The 20,621-nt window shown below is 57.0% G+C and overlaps 1 protein-coding gene across 3 annotated transcripts in view; it reads left to right on the top strand.

Moving 5' to 3' along the window:
- AK8 (adenylate kinase 8) overlaps nt 1–20,621 on the top strand; it is a 127,634-nt gene that overhangs the window by 55,985 nt on the left and 51,028 nt on the right. For all 3 annotated transcript variants that reach the window (XM_030294082.1, XM_030294084.1, XM_030294085.1), the window contains one exon: nt 731–820. In XM_030294082.1, the coding sequence (XP_030149942.1) occupies nt 731–820 (90 nt within the window). The remainder of the gene's footprint in view (nt 1–730; nt 821–20,621) is intronic.

Genomic DNA, 20,621 nt, shown 5'->3' with positions numbered 1-20,621 from the left:
TTGGTCCACCTCTTTGCATACCCAGCACACTGCTAGGTACGTAGGAAGGTCTCAGACACCATCAGCCTTTGTCGTCACCCATGTTCCCTTAGTGAGGGACACTGCCAGCTGCTTTGGATATGATCCCTGCTGTCCTTCACGCGGCAAATTAAGCACATTGTCACTGAGGGATCAATCTTTGGTGATGGTTGTTGCCTTAAACACTCACCTTTCCCAGTTCATTTTAGGGGTGTTTCTGGTTTCTTTTTTTTTAATTTGTTAATGTTTATTCATTTTTGAGAGAGACAGACAGACAGAGCATGAGTGAGGGAGGGCAGAGAGAGAGGGAGACACAGAATCCAAAGCAGGCTCCAGGCTCTGAGCCGTCAGCACAGAGCCCGACGCGGGGCTCGAACCCACGAACCGTGAGATCATGTCCTGAGCTGAAGTCAGACGCTCAACCGACTGAGCCACCCAGGCGCCCCTGCACCGTCCATTTTCAATCTGTTCTCTGCCAGATACATGCCTTTTCATTCTGAGCCGTCCTCCTCGGTTTCTTCTTTATTCCCCAGGTCCTTTTTGATATTTGCTCTCACTTGGACACACACCCCCACCCTCAGAAAAACCCTTTTATATTTTTTCTCAGTGACCTTTTCTCCCCCCTGGCAGGCGGCACCGGGGCTTCTTTTTTTTCTCATTCTTCCTTCTGTTTAAAATTTCATGGGTGTCTTTCTGTTCCTCTCTCCTCCAGTCCACTGTGGGCAACTGTTGAAAGAGGCAGTAGCAGACAAGTCAAAAGTCGGCGAGCTCATCCAGCCCTATTTTCAAAAGAAGATGGCAGGTAGGTCACACTCCTCTCAACTGCCACAGCCTTATGGGCTCGGGGCGGGGAGGGGGGGCAAATCGCTCCGTGTGGGGCTCATGAGCACTGGGGGGGGGGCTCAGCCCCGGAAAGGTGGCTGCGAGATGGAAATTGGGCTTTCCTGACAGCAGAGGTTCTGTGTTCGTTCACCGGCAGGGCCCGCAGGCTTCCAGCCGTGTCCCGATTTGGGGGGGTGGGTTGTGGACACCATGTGTTATTCCTGGAGGTTTGGGCTGTTTCTGTTTCTCGAGAACGGATGCTTTTCGTAACTGCTGACACTTAAGATTGAGAGCCACGGAACTGCCCACAACCTTTATTGCTGGCCATACAGAAATACTGCGGACAAATATTCCGGTTTAGTCGGAAGTCAAAAGCCAGAAGGTTCAGACAGCTTTGCAGATCCAAGGGTCCGCCGGCCCCTGGTCCTCGGGGGTTTCGAGGGGGGAGGCCGGGCCACATCGTCCTTCTAGGCCCTTCTGTGATGTACCGTCTGAGAGCATTGTCGGTCAGCCCCCAGCCAGGGCACCTTTGAGATCATTCTGCCTCGATTTCCTGAGCACAAGATGATCCACGAGGCCACGTGGCCACCTCACGTCTGAGCTCCTCCGGACCCGGTGTCTCCTCCCCCGCGGCAGGGCATTCCCTGCACCCACATCTTCTTGCCCTGCACCAGGTGTGGTTCCTCTGTGCCGTCCCCCAAGTGTGTGTGAACACGTACTTGGGGGAGGACGTGTGTTGGCGAGGACGCCCTCCCGGCGGAGCGCTCACTGCCGTCCCCTACCGTCTTCCGGATAGAGTAGGTGGAGGGGAGCACAGGAGACGGGCCGTTTGCTCCTGACCCGCCAGCTGGGGGGGGACACCTGCGACTCTGTCCTGGCATGGCTCTCCCCGGGCCCCCCCTTAGAAGATGCCCCCGTCCCCCAGGGTGAGGTCAGGTGAGGTGGGGTCAGACCCTTTGGACACAGTGATCTGTGCAGAGAGGGAGTCCGTTCATTCCTGCGTCACTGGGGTGTAAATCGAGCGGAGGCAGGAAGCTCCAGGCAGGACTGCAAGCCAGTGTGAGTGCTGGCACCTCCCTGTCTGGTTTGGACCCCCGAGCCGCCCCCGCGAGCCGTGCAGCCCTCGTCAGAGCCCGAGGCCTCAGTGGTGAGCTGGGGACAGGAGTCCCCGGGTCGCAGGGTTCCCGTGGGCGCACGGGATGTGGCACGCACACACGTGCCCGGCAGGCGGGTTGTCGGAGAGCGACCTGCATGCGGCAGGCGGGTCCGTGGAGGGCCCGGCACACTCGGGCACAGTCTCCCTCCAGCAACGCCATGTCCCATCCACCGGGGTGGGTGCTGCTGGTTCTTAGCACCCTAGAGAACGTTTGCCGGGCAAGTGGGCGAATGTAGTGAATTAACAAATTTACATCACTTTGTCTATTTTTAAAGCTTATTTCTTTATTTTGAGCTGTCAGCACAGAGCCTGGCACGGGGCTCCGACTCGCGAACCGCAAGATCATGACCTGAGACAAAGCCAGACGCTTAACCGACTGAGCCACCCCGGCGCCCCTAAGCTTAGTGGTTTTAAACAACACGCATTTATTACCAGGCAGTTGTAGAGGGCAGAATTCCAGAACCAGGGTGTGATGGGGCCACGATTCCCCCTGGAGGCTCCCGGGAGAGTCTGTTTCGTCGCCGCTCGGGCTCCCAGAAGCCCTTCCTCTGTCCTCACAGCCAGCTCTTGGTGCCCCATCAGACCTCTCGCTCCCCGACCACTGAAAACAAACCCCCAGTTTGCAGTGGTGGGCAAGAGGCAGAATTATTGTTTGTCTCGGGGAGTTTTGGTGACCACCAAAGAGACTGAGGGCACCTGTCCCCGTAAAGCCGGGGGGACCGGCAGCCTCCGTGGCCAAGGCTCCGCCCTTTGTTGTCCCCTCTGCACCCTGTTGATTTGGACGTGCAGCTCTGTGCTTCTGCACTCGCTACAGAATTGAAGACACAGCAGCAGCCACTGCTGTGTGTTCTCAACGGAAGCAATAAATTCTGGCGTTTCACTAATCCCAATCTCGCAGGGATAACGGACAGGGTTTACACGCATCGCCACTAACCGGGTGTCATTACGGGCCGTGCGGAAGCCGCAGACACAGCCACGCGTCCGGGTGGGCACGGGAGCAGGGCTGGAGCCACCAGGTCGGGGGTCCGCTCGCCACCGGCTGAAACAGGAAGAAGACAGTGTAAACGATTCCGACCGAACTCGGATTTGAAGGGAAGGTCACGCTGAACACGGAAGCTCCGCTCAGCCGACCGCAGCCTGGCTTCTCTGCAAATCACTGCAGGGGCTGACTTCTGAGCCCACTGGGGGGCCGACCCAGAGTTCTCTGTGGGCATCGGGTGGAGAACGTGGCAGGGCCGTGAGGGCACATTTGGGCTTCCAGACACGGTTTCTCCCATCCAGGTCTGGGGCCGAGCCCGTGGAGTTAGATGCCTCCTCCTGATAAATGGCCCAGCCCTGGCGGTGGGGACGGGGCGACTGGCCTTAGACCTGCCCCGGGGGGAGCCTGACTGAGTGCAGGCAGGAGTGGGGAGGGCACAGTGGGGACGAGGGCCAGCCAGCTGGAGGACGGGAGCCGGGAGGACGGAGCCGGTCCAACGAATGCGTCTCCTCTCTGGGGAAGAGTGAGGCCGAGAGCAGGGGAGCAGAGTTCCTCTCCCGGGTGCTGCCCTGGGCTCCGAGGTGTCCCCCCCCCACGCTGAGAGCAGCGAGGCACGTCCCCTTACACCGTGACCCGTCGGCAGAATTCCAGCAGAACGAGAATAATCACTCTTCCGTTGCTCTTGGGGGCCTGCCGAGGCATCCGAATTTCCCTCTTCAAAGCCTAGGCGCCTTTCAGACGTTTCTGCCCGGGGTGCCAGCAGCGATTCCTGGGAGCACGGAGAGCACCCGGCCACTCCTCCACACGTGTGCAATCCAGAGGGTTCAGCCAGCTCGGCTAAAGGGGCGGAGACTCTTGCGAGGGCTCGGAGGCCTCATCACCCTGGGGCAGAGCTGGCAGATGTCACCGGCAGATGTCACCGGCAGAGCATCTTACCCCGCAGCCACCCTGCTGTAGAAACTCACCCCGCCACCCCGCATACCAGACGGTGCCCTTCTGGGTACCACACTGCCTGCGCTGGGGACCCTGCCCTGTGCTCCTGGCTGCTGGCCTGCCCACCACCCCTCCCGCCCGCTCTCCCTGGGACCCCCGCCGTCACAGCCTCTTGCCCTCTCTCCACTCACCTTGGCGCTCCAAGCCCCAGAGACGGGCAGCTTTGCGACCGTGGCACCTCTCCGCCACCCTCGTGGTCACCGTCACCGCCATCGCCAGTGCGGCTGAGTAGCTCCAGATGCCGTCTCCCCCCCCCCCCCCCGCCCCGTGGAGCCACTTCCTCTTAGTCCCCCCCCCCCCGCCCTCCCCCGCGGGGCCTCATGATGTGACGTCCCAGGCGTGACCTCTGCAGACTCGGTTATGTGCTCTTCTGTCCTCACAGGTGCTGCCAACACCTCCTTCTTTTGAATCAGCAGCAAAATTAATAAGTGTTGTTTTCCCATCTCTGCACATTTACTGGGCAGAGGACCCCAGGGGCCTATCAGAGCTCGTCCGAAACCTCTTGATCCTAGGCTCTTGGCGACCGCACCGCGGACAGAAGGCTCGGGAGCTGCTGCTTCTGTGGCCTGGACTCTGAGATATACGGGTCTGACCTCCTAAACTCATCCGACTCTAGCTGCAGCCACAACACAACAAATTTATCCCCCAGGGTCTGCACGCAGCCTCCTTTATGCAGGCAACCTCCATCCCAGGCACTGGGCGCCGGGGTCGGGCCTTAAATCACGCAGGCTCAGCTGCCGGGAAGCTCCTGTCACTTTTACGTGCGTGCGAAACAAATAAAAACTAGTCCGGGTTTTGGGGGGAAGAAATCCGTTCTCAGCTGTTTACAAAGCGTTTAAAATTCGATGGTTGGTGCCGATGGGTTCTGTTGCCAGTACGAACGATGGCGGTGCGTGCCAGCGCTTTTTCTCCCCGAAGTCAGGCGTGGGAACTACTCGATCTCAACTCTGCCTAGATCATTGGTGACTCCCGGTGGTCACCGCCTCCAGATGGGGTGCTCAGCCCCTTCCCTGGGGCTCCATGCCCACCAAAGGGTCTTGTGGAAGGTGGGGTTTCTTAATACTGGAGGCCCAGAGCGTCTCCAAGGGAAGCCCCAATTCTGTCTTTGCCCATCGGAACATCTGGTTCTCTCCAGTTTGCACCTAATGCGAAAGCCAGCCTTCCTCGCCGGCCTCCACTCTTTGCCATCAGAAAGAAGTCTGCACATGGTTCCTTTTTACCTCTTCCCTCGGGTATGTGAGCCAGAATGTACGGTCCACAGGCCGTTGGCGGTGGACACAGCCTCACTCCAGATTGCTGGGTCTAATTAGCACTACAGCACCGTCTCTTTGGTTCAGAAGGGTCGCCTTCTACCCGGTTCTGGTAACTGTTTCCTTTCTCGGCCGTCGCTTGGGCTTTCTCTAGAGAACAGCTACCCTGGGAAGGTATTAAAAACAGCCAAAGGCGTATCTTGTCCTTGTTGGCTTCAGCCCTTGCTCTAAGTGTGTGAGCTGTTCGCCTTGATCCGACCGCATTGCCCTGGGAACGTTGTGGGACTGTCAGGTCGGGGGGACCGCCCGCGACGGCGCGTCCCCACCGGGGGGCATTGGAGGCAGCCTCTAGTCTTTTACAGCCTGGTGGCCCGATTACAACGGGCTCCTAACTCCTGTCACCCCTATCACCGATCCACCCCGCGGCACCTCCCCCCGCCAGCAGCTAAAGCAGTTCAATTACCAGAGGGCCCAGGTGCCTTGGTGCCCACGCCAGACGTACACTGACTTCCAGATGAGAAAACAGCCATTTAATTGGTGTGATAACTTTCCCCTAAGAGCGCCAGTCCTGACGCGTAGGAAAGGGACCGCGGAAGACGCATCATTAGAGAATGATCCCTGCGCCCCCGCCCGCCCGCCGCCCCCCTGTTTCCCAAATGTTGCCGTCTGGAGAAGGTCCGTCCCGGCCTAACGGAGGCCTAACGGAACCCTGGCGGAGTCGGGAGGTCTGGGGGCGATTCGAGGCTCATCACCCCTTCTGGAGACGAGACCTCGTCACAAGCACCAGCCAAACCGGCGCCACACCGGCGCGATCGCAAGTGTTTGCGGGAACCTTCCGCGGGTCCGCCTCCTCGGGGAAGAGGGGCGGGGGTGGGGGTGCGTGGATCAGAGCTCCCGCCGAACTGCCGCCCCCTTTTAGGGGGGAATTAATATTCTCATCGCTAAATGCACACTAAAGATTCGACAATAGACCAGCTTTTCCCTTTTGTTAAGAAACTTGCAAGGACTTGCCGAGTTGAAAGACAAAGTAAACCTTCCCGTCTGAGGAGGTAAGCGGGCCCGGATTGCTTGTTTTGCTCGGTGTAGCCGGGCGGGTTGCACGCCCGCCTCGGCGCAGAGGGGAGGCCCGAGGGACCTCTGCCCGGCTGCAAGGAGGGCTTTGCACGCGGCGTGTTTGTACCAGCGCGAGACAGCGCGCGGCTCTCTAAATAATTTACCAGTTGATTAATAGACTCACAGGGGTATAATTAGAAGAGGAAGAGACGGTGGGCACAGTAACCGGTACGGTGCTTGGGGGAACAGGAGCCTTTATTTTTTTAAAGAAACTTTCTAGGGTGCTGGGCGTTTGAAGACAAGTTGGGAAGCGCTCAGCGCCTCATCTCTTTTGAAGTGGAAATAGGACAGTTTGAATCCGTCGAGTTTAATTTTTCACAAGCTTTAGGGGCCCCGCAGTGCAACTCCCTTTTTATTATTGAAAAAAAAACTCTACATTTTTCTTTCATTTTTCTACACACACACACACACACACACACACACACACACACACACGCAGTCCAGGCAGTAAGTAATAAACACATTAATTTACTCTCTTATTCAGCGTGTATCTTATTCGCTTCACCTCCCCCGGATGTGTCCCCGCGCGTCCCTCCCGCACCCCCACCCAGAGCTCCCACCGTGGGGGCTGCCAATAGGTTGATTAATGGACGCCCCCTGTAATTTATGCATTTTAAAGGAACCCTCACCTCGGTCTGACAATGCTTTTGAAGTAGCTCCTTTTTTCAAGTCAAACTTTTGACTTTTCCGCTGGGACCGCTACAAAGATTTCCTTATGGAAACTAGGTAGGAGACTTTCTCAGCCCGAGAGGGAGCCGGGGCCAAGATCGCCCAACAGAACAGCAGGTCTCCAAGCGGAGGTTGCATTCCGAGGCCAGAGGGCCCGTCAGTGAGGACGGTTCTAGAAAAGGGGGCCGGCGCCCCCGTCTATCAACAGGTTCGTGCCCCGAGAGGGTCCGGCTCTCTGTTTGGTTTTCTTTTTTCTTTTTTTGTTTAAACTAGATTTTCATCGCAGGAGTGTGCATTGGCTCTCCACGTCATTAAAATGATGCTTTGCCAGGACATCATCGAAAGGTTTGTCACCTAAAGGTGACAAAGCTTTTCGTTCTATGGCCAGTCCAGTGGGGAAACTGAGGCAGTGAGGGACCCTCGACCCGCTCGTGCATCCGTTCGGCGAAACCTCTCTCCCCCCCCAAGAGTGGGGCTCGTCTAGTGCCAGTCTTACCCCCCAGCGGTGTCACCGAAGCGGGACAGCCGCTGGCCTGTGTGCTGGACTGCAGGGCCGGCCAGTGCCTGCTATGTGCCTGGCATCCTGACTACAAAATGAAACGAGACAAAACCCAGACATTTCTGCGAAGTCTAAGGTGAGCCCAGAAGTGCATGCTGCCCTTCTCACTCTGACTAGAGCTTCTGGAAGCGTTTCCCCTCCTTGGGCAGCCCCGGTGGCTTCCAACCCACTCAGCTGTGAAATCGTCTGCGACAGGCCAGACCCGGAGGCCCCAGCCTTCTCCAGCCAGGAGGCCTCCCGGTACAGCCGTCCGGGCGGCCGCTCACACCCCCGAGGCAGGTGCAGCTCGAAGCCCCTTTCCCTCTCGGAATCTCCTCGATGGGGAGCTGACACCAGCTGCTTTCTCCTTGGGCTGAGTGGGGCCTGAGGTGTCCAGGGGGCGGCTGCCCCCAGTGACTCTCTGTGGGGCCCCCACTTGGGACAGTTGCCGCATCCCCGAAACAGATCCGGGACAGGAGGCTTGTGGGGATTTGCCAGCCAGAAGGTGGGCTGAGGCATCCCCGTAGGGAGCTTGGCACCGCCGTGATAGATGAGGGAAGCACCGGGCCCACAGCTCCAGCCCTGCACCTGCCTACCTGCTCTGCTGATGAGGGGGCAGAAGGGCGGTGGGTGGACGCTGGCTGGGGGTAGAGACGGGATTGGTGGGGTGGGGGCAGAGGGGCGGAGGGTGAGAGGTGATGGATGAGTAGGGGAGGCAGGGGAGGCGGCAGGGGAGGGGAGAGACCCCTTTCTCCTCACCTCCCACCTCAGACCTTGAATGCACACATTGATTTACCTGTGATCTTGACTGCTGGTGAGATCTGATCTCACGCCCCTGCCTTTTGCTCAAGGCTGGGTTATGGGGGGAGGGGGTAAGGGACCTCTCCCTCCCCCGGTGTCTGCCCTTGCAACACCGCACACTGCACATTTTTGCTGAGGCTGTGCCCAGCCAGTGATCTGCTCCTCGGTCCCTAGCACCAGCCTGGCTCACAGCGGGAGCTCATGTCTATGAATGAATGAATGGATGGATGGATGAACAAATGAGTGAACGAATGAATGAGGGGGCACCCAGCAACTGGTCCGGCACGGCATAGTGGGGCAATACCGGGGAGGCCCGCCTCACGGCGTCTGGGACCCAGAAGCTTCTCTGCCTGCACTTCCATTTAGGAGAGACCCCGTTCGTCTAGAGGAACAAGGCGGGGGCAGGGGACAGAAGGCAGCAGGCAGCCTGAGCAGTTTCCGGAGAGGTGGCCAGCAGCGGTCACTCCTGGACGTTCGGGGGGAGTGGCTACATGATAGGGCTCTGGACTTACGCTGCGTGACCCCGGTTCAGATTCTGTCGCTTCCCAGCTGTGCGACCTTGGCCAGGCCACCCAGAGCCAGTTTCCTCATCTGCAGGGCGAGCTGGCCACAGTGTCGAAGGCATCGGGTTGTGAGGTGTGTAAAATGAAATTGCGTCTGTAAAACGTTTAGCACAGTGCACCTGACGTCACAGGCCGTTTTAATAGCTGATTCGTGTTCGCATCATCGTCGTCGTACTGGAAGCAGTGGGAGTAGGAGCAGGATCTGTGGGGTACGTGTGTACGTTTCACGTGTGGGTTTCGACATTCTTTTCCCATGGTGCTGCCCGCTTCGGTCCCTGTGGTGACCAGGAACTGGCGAAGGCCCCGTTTGCCATACGCCTGGTGCCCCAGTTACCTACTGCAGCTGCCTGACAATTTAATGGCATAAAACGAAGACTGTTTTATTACGCGTTTGATTTCGTGGATGAGGGTTTCCGGCTGGGCGTGGCAGGGAGGGTTGGACTCCATTCCGTGCTGACTTGGACCTTAGCTGGCACGGCTTCAGTGGCTGGAGCTCGCTAGGCCGGCTCATCCCCAAGCCCTATGTCTGGTTCTCAGTTCTGGTGTCAGCTTGGTTCCTTGGCTCTTTTCCTGCGTCGGCTGGGGCTTCTGTGTCCGAGAGTCCTCAATCCCGTGCCTGGTTCCTGGGACCACCGGGGGCTGGTCGGGCATCTGTGTCCATGCAGCCTCTTCGCACGGCTAGCCTGGGCTTCCTCCCAGCACGGCGGCCTCGGGTTGGTCAGCCCTCTTATGAGGTGACCGGCTTCCCCTAGAACGAGCATTCCGGGGAGTCCGGGTTGGGTGGAGGATGATGTGAGCTACAGGGCTTCTTGTGACCCAGCCTCAGAGGTCTCAGAACAAGCTTCCAGCTGGTTCTGTTCATCAGGCTGGTCAATACGACCAGCCCGGGTTCACGAGGAGAGCATGAGGCCCCCGCCTCTCGATGGGAGGAGGGGGCATCCCTCGCCGACCACAGGAGGGGAGGCTTGAGTTGAGCGTTTCTGTTAGTCGGGATCGGCTGCGTCCTGGGACTGCGTGCGGCAGGCCGACCGCCTCCTAGATGCTCAGGATCGGGGCAGCGGCATGACTTGGGGGGGCTGGCAGATAGCCCAGAGCCCTGACAGTCCAGTCCTCCTTTGAAGAGGAAGAAACCCCAGTTGGGAGGTAAAAGGACTCACCCAGGGGCACACACTGCGGGAGAAGTGCAGCGTGGGGGGCAGAATGCATGCTGTTCCCTCCCCTGAAACGCAGGTGGGGAGCACAGAGATGAGCAAGTGGCCCCCAGAGCCAGATCGCCTGGGCTCCGTCAGCTATCAGCTGTGTGGCCTTGGGCAGGTTACGTCCTCTCTCTGTGTTTCAGTTTCCCAATCTGTGAAATGGGGCCGTCGTGAAGGTTACGTGAATTAGCACTTGTATGGGAACAAATACAAGCTTAGAAGAGAGCCGAGCTCAGCCTAAGCACGAGAGCACACGTGCTTCTTAAGGAAACGTGCCACCCTGTCTTCTCCATCCCAGAAGAGCGGGCTCGTGGTTGTTCCCCGGTTTCCCCCTAGCTGCTCATGTTGCTGTCACAGGTCACGTGGGCGATGGCGTTGTCATCGCCCGTGGGATGTGGGGGGAGTAGCCGGTCCGGAGCCCCGGCTCCATTGCAGCGGAAGGAAAAGCGTGTTCCTTAAGCGCCTTCCCCTGCAGGGCGCAGCGATGTGAGCACCCTGCACTTTAGAACAGCCTGGTCCGCGTGCAGACTGGCTGCCTCTCCTCCTTTCCCGGGGTAACTCGCATCTTCCACCGAAAGACGTAAGGGTGTGTGTTGAGATAAGAACGGCGAGCTATCAAATTGTTAGACACAGCGGGCCCGAGTGAGCATTTTTACTAAAAGTGTAATTAGCTTGCCGGGTGAGGCGGCATTTATTTGTGGAAGAATGTCTATTTTCAAATGGGCTTTTTTTTTCTCATCTTACACTTCGGTAGACAAACTGAGTGTCCACTGTGGGAGGCCGTGCCTCCCAGCTGTGACGCGCCCGTGGGGTGTGGGCACCCCCGTCTTGTCTTTGGTCTTCGCGGGAGTAGACAGGCAGAGAGGGGGCTGATGGAAAGTGATAGAAAGGGGGCAGCCGCCCTTCGAGGGAGGAGCAGTGCGGAATATCCTCCTAATTGGCAAGAGCCCCAGGGCTAATGTACTTTTCTGGACTTGAAAAAAAAAAAAAAGAAGTCCAATATTGAAAGAATTGTTATTTCCTGGCACCACCGTCTGCCCAGCGATTTTAAGTGCTGTCGTTGAGTAACGTAGACGTTAGTATACGGACTTTTGGAGCCATCCTGGGCCTGGGAAACCCAGACCCACCAAGACAGGAGCTTGTCTGGAGTAAGTGACCTGAGTTTACCGAGGAGGCAAACTACCCGTTGGGCCTGCCCCCCCCGCGGAAGGATTTGCAGGTGTCTCTTCGTTTTCTCCCAGACCCGATTCGGGAACGTCCTCTTGAGCTTGTTAAATGCTCGCTTGGGGCGCAGCTCCCATGGTGGGCCAGCAGGTGGCAGTAAATAATAAACAAACAGCATCACTAACGGAACACCTGCCCCCAGCTTCTGGCTCGGCGGGCCCTGCAGGGCCCACTCGAGATTCCTGCCCGCGCAGGCCTCTGCCACCTGGAATCAGTACCATCTGGGGGGCGACAGTCTCCCAGAAATGGTAGGGGTTTAGCTTCTGCTGAACCACAGGGATGGTGATGTCCTGGGGCAGGGGCCCGTTTCCTTCAAGCCTCCGTCTGAGGAGGAAACGAGAAACAGAAAAGCAGCTCTCCTCTCTCCTTCACAGCCCTGCCCTTCTCCGCGACTCTCCCTCCGGCTTCCAGCAGCAGCCAGGGGGCCCCGGGGGCCGTGTCGGGATGTGGGGGGGGGGGGGAACCAGAGGCGCACGCGGAGTTTTCCGCGGATGCCGACGGATCGCCAGATGTCCCCTTCACCTCGATTTCAGGGGGGCCTGAGGAAGGAGGGAGGCCGCGGGGTAGCTGTAGGGTGCGCGGGGCGAGGGGTAGGTGCTGTGTGCCGGGCCGCGTGTAGACAGGTGCGGGGTACAGACCACGCATCGTAGGGGCGGGTGCAGCGTGCATGGCGTGCACGTGGGAGGGGGGTAATGTATGTGTATAGCGTAGGGGCGGGGGTGTCGTAGGCAGGTGGAGTGGGTTGTAGGGCTGTTACAGGTGAGTGCCGGCCTAGGAGCGTGTGCACCGTGTGTCCATGCAGGTGTCCGCGTGTAGGGTGCGTGTGTAGGGGTGTGTGTGGCACGCAGACGTGGGTTTCTGAGCGTGGGTGTAAGGGTGTGTTGTGTGCCCGTAGCGTGTAGGGTGAGTGATGAGGTACTCAGCCCTTTCTTTTTTTTTTAAAGTTTATTTATTTTTGAGGGAGAGAGAGAGAGAGAACGGGGAGGGGCACAGAGAGAGAGAGAGAGAGAGAGCTTGAGCAGGGGAGGGGCAGAGAGAGAGAGAGAGAGAGAGGGAAGGAGACAGAATCCCAAGCAGGCTCTGCCCTGTCAGCGCGGAGCCCAACACAGGGCTCAAACACGAACCGTGAGATCATGACCTGAGCCAAGATCAAGAGTCCAACGCTTAGGCACTGAGCCACCCAGGCCCCCTCAGCAGTTTTCTGACCTGCCCCGGCTGAGGAGGAGGGTCAAACTTATTAGGGGCATAGCCATCGGCCTTGGTGTTTACCACCTTAAAAGCACTGACTGCAGGAACGGTTTCCTTCGTTCTACTCGAGCCTTGTGGGGCCCAGCCCGGCAGCCCTACGCTCCTCGTGCCTACCCCTGCCAGCCGAGTCCCAGGGCAGGGACGCTAACCGGCCAGTGAGAGCGGATGCGAGGACGGGACAGCAGGCGGCAGTGTGGTGCCGCAGGAACGCTCCGAGCTGGGCAAGGAGCCAGGCCCTTGGGTCCCCTGGGCTCCCGTTTCCACTGGAGAATCTCCAGCCGGCCTCGGTGCTCTCCCCGGCTCCTCCCTGACTCCCACTCAGCAGCTCTCTGAGCGGGACTTGACTGAGGGTGACAGACGTCACATCTGTGGCCGGGGAGGAAGAGTCTGTACCTGCATCTCATGGGGGCCCATTCAATTGCTACTTTCTCCTTGCAGGATTGAGGTGCAAGAGGGAACTTGACCTGGGCTGGGTTTTGTTTTTTTTTTTTTTTAACAGGAATTAGCCTTCCCTTCAAGACAGAGGGTGGGCCCGGTGTCCTGGGTAGAGCTGGCGGGGGTGGGGGGGGGGAGTGAACCAGGTAGGATCCCTTCGGGGCCTAGGAGCCTCTCGCCTGTGACCACGGCTCCCCACAACCCCTGTGCCAAGCAAGCCCAGCCGGCAGGGAATAAACGGATTGAGATTTTAATAACCTCGAGGTCAATGTGAGAACTGCCATCTTTTATGGAAGATCTTCAGGAAACACACACACACACACACACACACACCCTGAAACCAGGTGGTGTGGCCTTATGAAATAATGGGATATTCGTATCTTGCACTTCGCTAAATTCAGGGTTGACAGGACATTCCGGAGAGGTAGCCCTCGGCAGTAGCTTACACGCAGGGTAAGATGTTAACTGCCAAGTCTGGAAATCAAGCCTGAGGCACCTGACTCAATGGAGAAAGACTTTAGGCTGCGCTGAAAATCTCTATCTGAGAGGAGGGAAAAGGGTAAATGGACAGCATTATCAGGGAGCCTTTAAACTTTCAGCAGAACACAGCCAGCGAGCTCTGTTCCGAAAAGCTGCGTTTTTGCTGAACTGGCTGGTCAGACCGTGTGGGCTTGGGGCAGTGAGTCGATAGCCTTCAGGAAAAAAAAAAAAAAAGGCCGCGTCGGAACAAAGGTGCGGAGCTGAATCCCTGGTAGGGGGCCGCAGGGGTGGGCCTGGGGAAAGGCGCTGGAGGCGGGGTCTGCGGGCTTCACCCCTCACCCCCGGACTGCCCAGCGTGCCAGGAGGGATGCTCAGGTTGGAGGCCTGGGAGGCAGCATCCGGAGGCCCAGGGGTGGCTGTGTTTCGTTTCAGGTTTCCCGGCCCCCTCTGGGGGAGCGGGCCGTCTCGGTGGAGGAGACCCTCCGTGTTATGTGGGTCTGCTGGTGCTGGGAGACGACCTCGCAGCCCCCCTCCCCGCAAAGTGAGGGACAGAGGCTGACGGGGCAGGGGGGGTGGTCTGAGCAACCTTCGCAGATTACCCCAGAAGGGCAGATCTGGGCACATAGCCTGCTGCCATGCTTCTGGGCAGAGCCTCCAGGAGCAGGTGTGGTAACAGGAGGAGGGAGGCTCCACCCCGCACCCCTAGCCCCCCCCAAGCGAGAGCCACTAATGGGGTCAAGTATGGCCTTCCGGGGAGACTGTGTCCTTTGTCCCTTTCCAGCAGCCTCTCACGGTGGCCTTTTCAGCCTCCTGTAGGCGTTTAAATAATTTCCTTTAAACAAAACCCCGCTTTTTAAACGGAAGCCTTCAAACATACATAAAAAGTGGAGAAGAAAAGAACGAAGCCATGGGGACCCACCCCCGTACCGGGGACCCACTCGAGCTCGTGCTGCCTTGTTGTGTCTGAGTCCACCCCAAAGACCCAAAGACCCCCAACCCCCCCCTCCCCAGCCCGTCCCGCCGCCTCCCCAAAACAGGGTTTTATTTTGAAGCGCGTCCCAGATATCAGCACGCATTCTCGTGAATCCGCGTCCGGGTCGTGGTGTAGCTGAAGGGGTCGCTGAGAGCCTGCCCGTGGTGGCCTTCCGTTGCCTCGGGACCCGGTTCCGTGCGTGGAAGGACAATCCATAGCTCCGCCACAAACACCTAAGGAACCAAAGAGCCTTCCAGTTTGGGAAACGGGGCTATTCACTCGCTCGTTCGTTCATCGTTCATTCACTTATTCATTCAAAATGTGTGTTTGCTCAGTGCCTACCACGTGCCAGACACAGCGCCTGACTTTACCGGGGTTCCTGCTTTTCAAGGGTGGCGTGAAGGTGGGGCCCGAGGCAGCAAACACGCACCAGTAATTAGCGGTTCAAAGTCACGGAGGAGGAGAAATGCTCATTTGAGGGTCTGTGTTTCCCTGACTCCTGCGGCGAGGGGCTTGTTTTGGTTTTGGTCTTGGCTCAGAGTCAGGATCAGCGTGTGCTTCACCTTCTTCCCGGAAACATGTGCCTTCCACCCCTTGGAGCCCCGCCTCCCGTGTCTCCCGTGTCCTTGTGCCTTTCCAGCCGGGATACCAGCTTGTGTCCCTGCCTCTCTTGACCGCAGGGCCCTGAGCTCTGTGCGGGGTTGGGTCTGATTCACAGGGCATAAGAGGGACCCTCCACTCTGTTGTGTGTGCGTGCACGGGGGTGTGTGTATGCTGTGTGTATACACAGTCTACGTGTATTTTTTTAAATGTTTATTTATTTTTGAGACAGAGCACGAGCAGGGGAGGGGCAGCGAGAGAGGGAGACACAGAATCGGAAGCAGGCTCCGGGCTCCGAGCTGTCAGCACAGAGCCCGACGCGGGGCTCGAACTCATCAGCTGATGAGATCATGACCTGAGCCGAAGTCGGACGCTCAACCGACTGAGCCACCCACGCGCCCCAGCATGTATTTCAATTAGACCGCGTCGTACAAGCTGTTTGTTGACTTGCTTCCCCCCTGATTTCTGCCAGAGCCCTCTTTCCAAGTTAGTGTGAACATAAGTGGTTTTTGAAGGTGGCATAACCTCTCGTGGCATCGACAGGCCATCCTTTATTTGACCCGCCTTCTGCTGAGGTCATCGTAGATCGCATCTGATTTTCACCACTGGAAATGACGCTCAGATGGACACCTTGGGGCGCATGTCTTTTCCTGCCTGTGCTATTATATGTTAGGTGTGAGTTCTTATAAATGAGATCACTAGGTCGAAAGGCATGTACGTTTTAACTTTTTTTTTTTAAGGATTTTTTTTTTTTTTTATTTTAGAGAGAGAGAGAGAGAGCGGGTGCAGGTAGGGGAGGGGCAGAGGGAGAGAGAGAATCTCACGCAGGCCCACGTTCAGTGCAGAGCCCAGTTCAGGACTTGGTACCAGGACCCTGGGATCATGACCTGACCCAAAATCAAGAGTCAGATGCTTAACTGACTGAGCCACCCAGGTGCCCCTACATCTGAACTTCTAACACAAATTGGGAAATTCTCTCTAGAAATCTTTGCAACCCCCCCCCCCCCACCCCCCTCCAAAGGAGTCTCTTTGTGTTTCCATCCCGTCTTCCATTGTTCCCTGGAGTCAGGCTTCTCACCAGCCGAGGTCACTTAAGCCACAACCCTTTTGGGCCTTAGTTTTTCAACTTTGAAATGAGAGAGGTCAAGGGGATGACCTTCCAGGGCCTTCCCTCCAGGTCTCTGAGCCTCACGAGCAGCCCCCGTCGCCCCGATAAGGCTGCAGGTGAGCAGCTCAGTCCTCCCTGGAGCACAGCTTGTTTTCTGACAGGGCCTGACCGTTGGAGAAACCAGTCAGCAAATGTTGGCCCGGTCCAGCCCTCACCCCCAACAGCCGAGGCCTGAATGCACCCGGGGTGTCACTGGCCAGCAAGCTCATTACCTAGTGGAGCCCCTTCTCCATGGGCAAGCCTGTGTCAAACCTACAGCACTCTCCTAAAGTCAGGTTTAAGCTCAGGGGAGATTTAATCCAAAAAGTTTGACATTTAAGGGTCACGTACTCTTCCCAATGGCTTCATCGTAGCCCATCTGTTGGGAATCTGGATAAACTTGGGGAAGGGTCTAAAAATACACCCACATGGCCCTTCAGAAGACCTCTAACAGATCTGGCTTCTTTATTTTTTATTATTTGAAAAAAAATTTTTTTAAATTTTTATTTAGTTTTGAGAGACAGAGAGACAGAGCATGAACAGGGGAAGGGCAGAGAGAGAGGGAGACACAGAATCGGAAGCAGGCTCCAGGCTCTGAGCCACCAGCACAGAGCCTGACGTGGGGCTCGAACTCACAGACCGCAAGATCATGACCTGAGCCGAAGTCGGACGCTCTACTGACTGAGCCACCCAGATGCCCCTCATTTTACTTAAAAAAAAATTTTTTTTAATGTTTATTTATTGTTGAGAGAGAGACAGAGCACGAGCAGAAGAGGGGCAGAGAGAGAGGGAGACACAGAATCGGAAGCAGGCTCCAGGCTCTGAGCCGTCAGCACCGAGCCCGACGCGGGGCTTGAACTCACAAACCGTGAGATCATGACCTGAGCCGAAGTCGGACGCTCAACCGACTGAACCCCCCAGGCGCCCCAGATCTGGCAGCTTTAATGAGTCATCTGCCGGTCCCACAACATCCAGTGAGGCAGGTGCCACTGAAGAGAACACTGAGGTTCAGGGAGGTCCCATCACTGCCAAGCAAGAGTGCACTGGACCCCTGGGCTGTCCGCTCACACTTGATCCAGGGCAACTAAGGGGGGTTTTCTGGGTTTTATTCTAAGGAATGCTTATAAAAGCAGCTGTACCGGGGCACCTGGGTGGCTCAGTCAGTTAAAGCATCTGACTTCAGCTCAGCTCAGGTCATGATCTCATGGTTCGTGAGTTCAAGCCTCACCTTATGCTCTCTGCTCTCCTGCAGAGCCTGCTTCGGATTCTGTGTCCCCCTCTCTCTCTGCTCCTCCCCTGCTCCCTCCCTCTCTCTCTCTCTCTCTCTCTTAAAATAAATAAATATTTTTAAAAGACAGCTAGGGGCACCCAGGGGATGGCTCAGTCAATTAAGCGTCCAACCGACCCGCCCAAGTCATGATCTCACGGTCTGTGAGTTCGAGCCTCGCGTCAGGCTCTGTGCTGACAGCTCAGAGCCTGGAGCCTGCTTCGGATTCTGTGTCTCCCTCTCTCTCTGCCCCTCCTCTGCTTGTGCTCTGTCTCTGTCTCTGTCTCTCTCTCTCTCTCTCTCTCAAAAATAAACAAAAAAAAAAAGGCAGCTGTATCACAAATCCTCCTTGCAGCTCCCCCACCCCACCCTGAGCACAGCCCATCTGCCTTCCCAGTCTGCAGAAGAGACTGAGGTTCAGAGTGTCAAAGCAGGTTGGGGCGGAATCGGGACTAGGAGAGGGAAGCCAAGGGCCCCTCTCACGGCAGCCGGACTCTGACAGGGAACTGCCGGAGACTTGTGGCGCCTCCTGGCTGCTCAGATTCCCACAGATGTAAAGGGCTCCGCGCTTGGGGGCTCAGCAAAAGGTGTTTCCTCTCTAGAGGCTTACAAAGCTGGAGCTGTTAGCTGGCGATTTTCATTCAGGGTCCTCAGCCCAAGCTCTTCGCGGACTTTATATGACGTCCATTTTTGCTCTTCGGAGCCTTGCAGTGACCACTTAGAAAATCGTGCTTTTCATTGGCCACATCCTTGGGGCATGGGGACCCCGACTGGGGACTCCACTGGCGGATACCACAAGATGGCCGGTCCCTGTGCAAATGTGGCCAAGTCCAGGGTCCTGAGATTAACTCCCATGGGTTCGTTGACTAAATGAAGGCAAACGCACGATTGTTCCCAAGATGGCCTGTGTGTGGCCCAGATCCCCTTCCCCTCTGAAGGCCTCGTGGGCCTGTCTGCTCTCACTTCCCGCGGACCACTCAGCTCCAGCCCCATGGGCCCTTTCTCTGAAACTTGAATGTGTCCAGATCGTTCCAGCCTCAGGGCCCGGGCCCTTGCCATCCTGTCTTCCTACAACATACTCTCTGGGTCTTTGTGCACTTGGACTCCCATTGGGACCTCAGCCAGATGTGACCTGCCCAGAGGCCATTCTGGACCCAAACCAGCAGGCTCCCATCACTTGGTTTGTTTTCTTCATCGTACTTATGATTCTCCGCGGTGGTTATGTATCTGTGCGCTGTCTCCCTCTCTAGAATGTAAACGTTGGGAGGGCAGGGCCCCTGGATCCTTGCTTGCCGTGTATTATAGTGGCCAACACAGTGCCTGGCACAGCGCGGATGCTCCGTAACTATCCACTGGACAGATCGCTGGGAAGGGCTTATTTCTGTATGAGTTTCTTATTTAGGTGAAAACACTCGTAAATATTTAGGATTGGAAAGCTGTGTGGCAGATTCTTAACCCATTTTGTGCTTAATCTATATTTATCCTGAAACAAGGCACTGGTTCCCCAGATCAGAGAACAGATGCATTATTTGTTCACACGGTGATCGGAGTGCTGGCTCCCCGCACCCGAAATCCTCGCGGGGCCATGCGGTGAGAGCCAACATACCCTGTGTAAACAGGGATCTGTAGCCTGGGGGACAAGCCCTGACGTTATGACTCTCGGAGCTTGCCTGGGCCTCTCCCGAGGTCTCTGTCTTTAAGTCTCAAGGCTCGTTTGAAGCCGGCCTCCCGCATCGCCGGCCAGCAGTCTGTTCTCAGAACACCGTGACCACGGGGGACACGTGGACACATTCAGTATGTTTTACTTCCCAACACACATCTCCCGAACCGAAGCATATCAGCCACCATCTCTGAGTGGCTGCCACGTGCCTGGAAATTTGTGTGCACCGTGAACCCCGTGGGGACAGATCCTGTCATCCTTTTTTGTCAGGTGAGCAAGCTGACCCTTGGAGAGGTCGAGTGACCAACTGAGGTCGGTCGGCGGCACCTGAGGGCAGGGCTGAGACCCTAGGTTTGCGTGCCCCTCAAGCCCGAGTTCTCTCCTCTCTCCCGCCCGGGCTCCCCAGAGTCTGGGCAAGTTGCTTTTAACATGTTTGGTGAGTTGCAATGGAGCTTTTGGAAAAAGAAGCCTCCGGTCTATTTATCATTCCACACCTACTGCGTGCTGGGCACTATGTTAATCTTGGGGGGGGGGGGAAATGAGGTGGGCGTGGTCTTTTCCCTCCTGGAAAAGTCTTTTTCCTCATGGAAAAGACTTCCAGTGTCTTTTGGGAGAGGCAGACATCACAAGAGGACAGCCGATGACGATGACATGACGATGACATGACGACGAGGGTAGCCAGTGAAGTAACCCAACCTGGCAGCAACCCCTGGGGCCATTCCACTGGGGCCCCTGAAGGTTGAATGGAAAGTCTTGCCCCAGGCAAGGTGTGGGGGAGGGGCTTTCTGGAAGGAGGGACTGGCAGACTCAAGGGGAGGTGAAGAGCTGGGGGAGAGTCACCGGGGAGGAAGTCAGGAGTCAGGGACTAAAAGGGACTGCTGGCCTTGGGGGAGGGGACTGCTCTTATCCTCCGAGCACTGGGGACACTGGGGAGCCGCAGCAGGCGTAAGCAGGGGGAAGAGAGGGGATGAGCTGCATCAACTTCTCGTTCATGCCAGATGTTCTCTCTAGGGCGAATGCCCTTTTCTGATCTTTCCTCGGGCCTGGGGTAGAAAGGCTGGAAGGTGTGGGGAGGGACAAATTCAGGGAAATGTGAGTCTCTCAAATAAGGTTTTTGGTCCTTTGGTCAAGAGCGTAACCAGCACGTCCTGGCCCTGGAGGAAAACGGCTGTTTCTGCCACTCTCACCCGTGTGCTCACCTGGCCGTCAGTCTGGGGCCTTTTGGGAGGTTCCAGATGTGTGCACCAGGGCCACTTGCCCGACGCACGGATGGCCGGTTGGCATGGCGGCTGGGCGTCTCCCGAGAAGCTGCCAAAGACCCTCACTGCAACTCAAGGAAGCCCGCTCGTCGGGGGCCACATCCATAGCAAACACGGGTAATATTTACCAAGTATTTCTGGAAAAATGAGTGCAAAATGCAGGAAACGCAGTGCAAATTGCTCGAAGGGAGTACATCAGCAACATAGGACATTTAATGAGTCCGAGAGGC

The sequence above is a fragment of the Lynx canadensis genome, chromosome D4 (assembly GCF_007474595.2).
Source record: "Lynx canadensis isolate LIC74 chromosome D4, mLynCan4.pri.v2, whole genome shotgun sequence".
NCBI classification, from domain to species: Eukaryota; Metazoa; Chordata; class Mammalia; order Carnivora; family Felidae; genus Lynx; species Lynx canadensis.
Note: the sequence above shows the minus strand (reverse complement) of the source record. Positions and strands in the feature narration are given on the sequence as shown.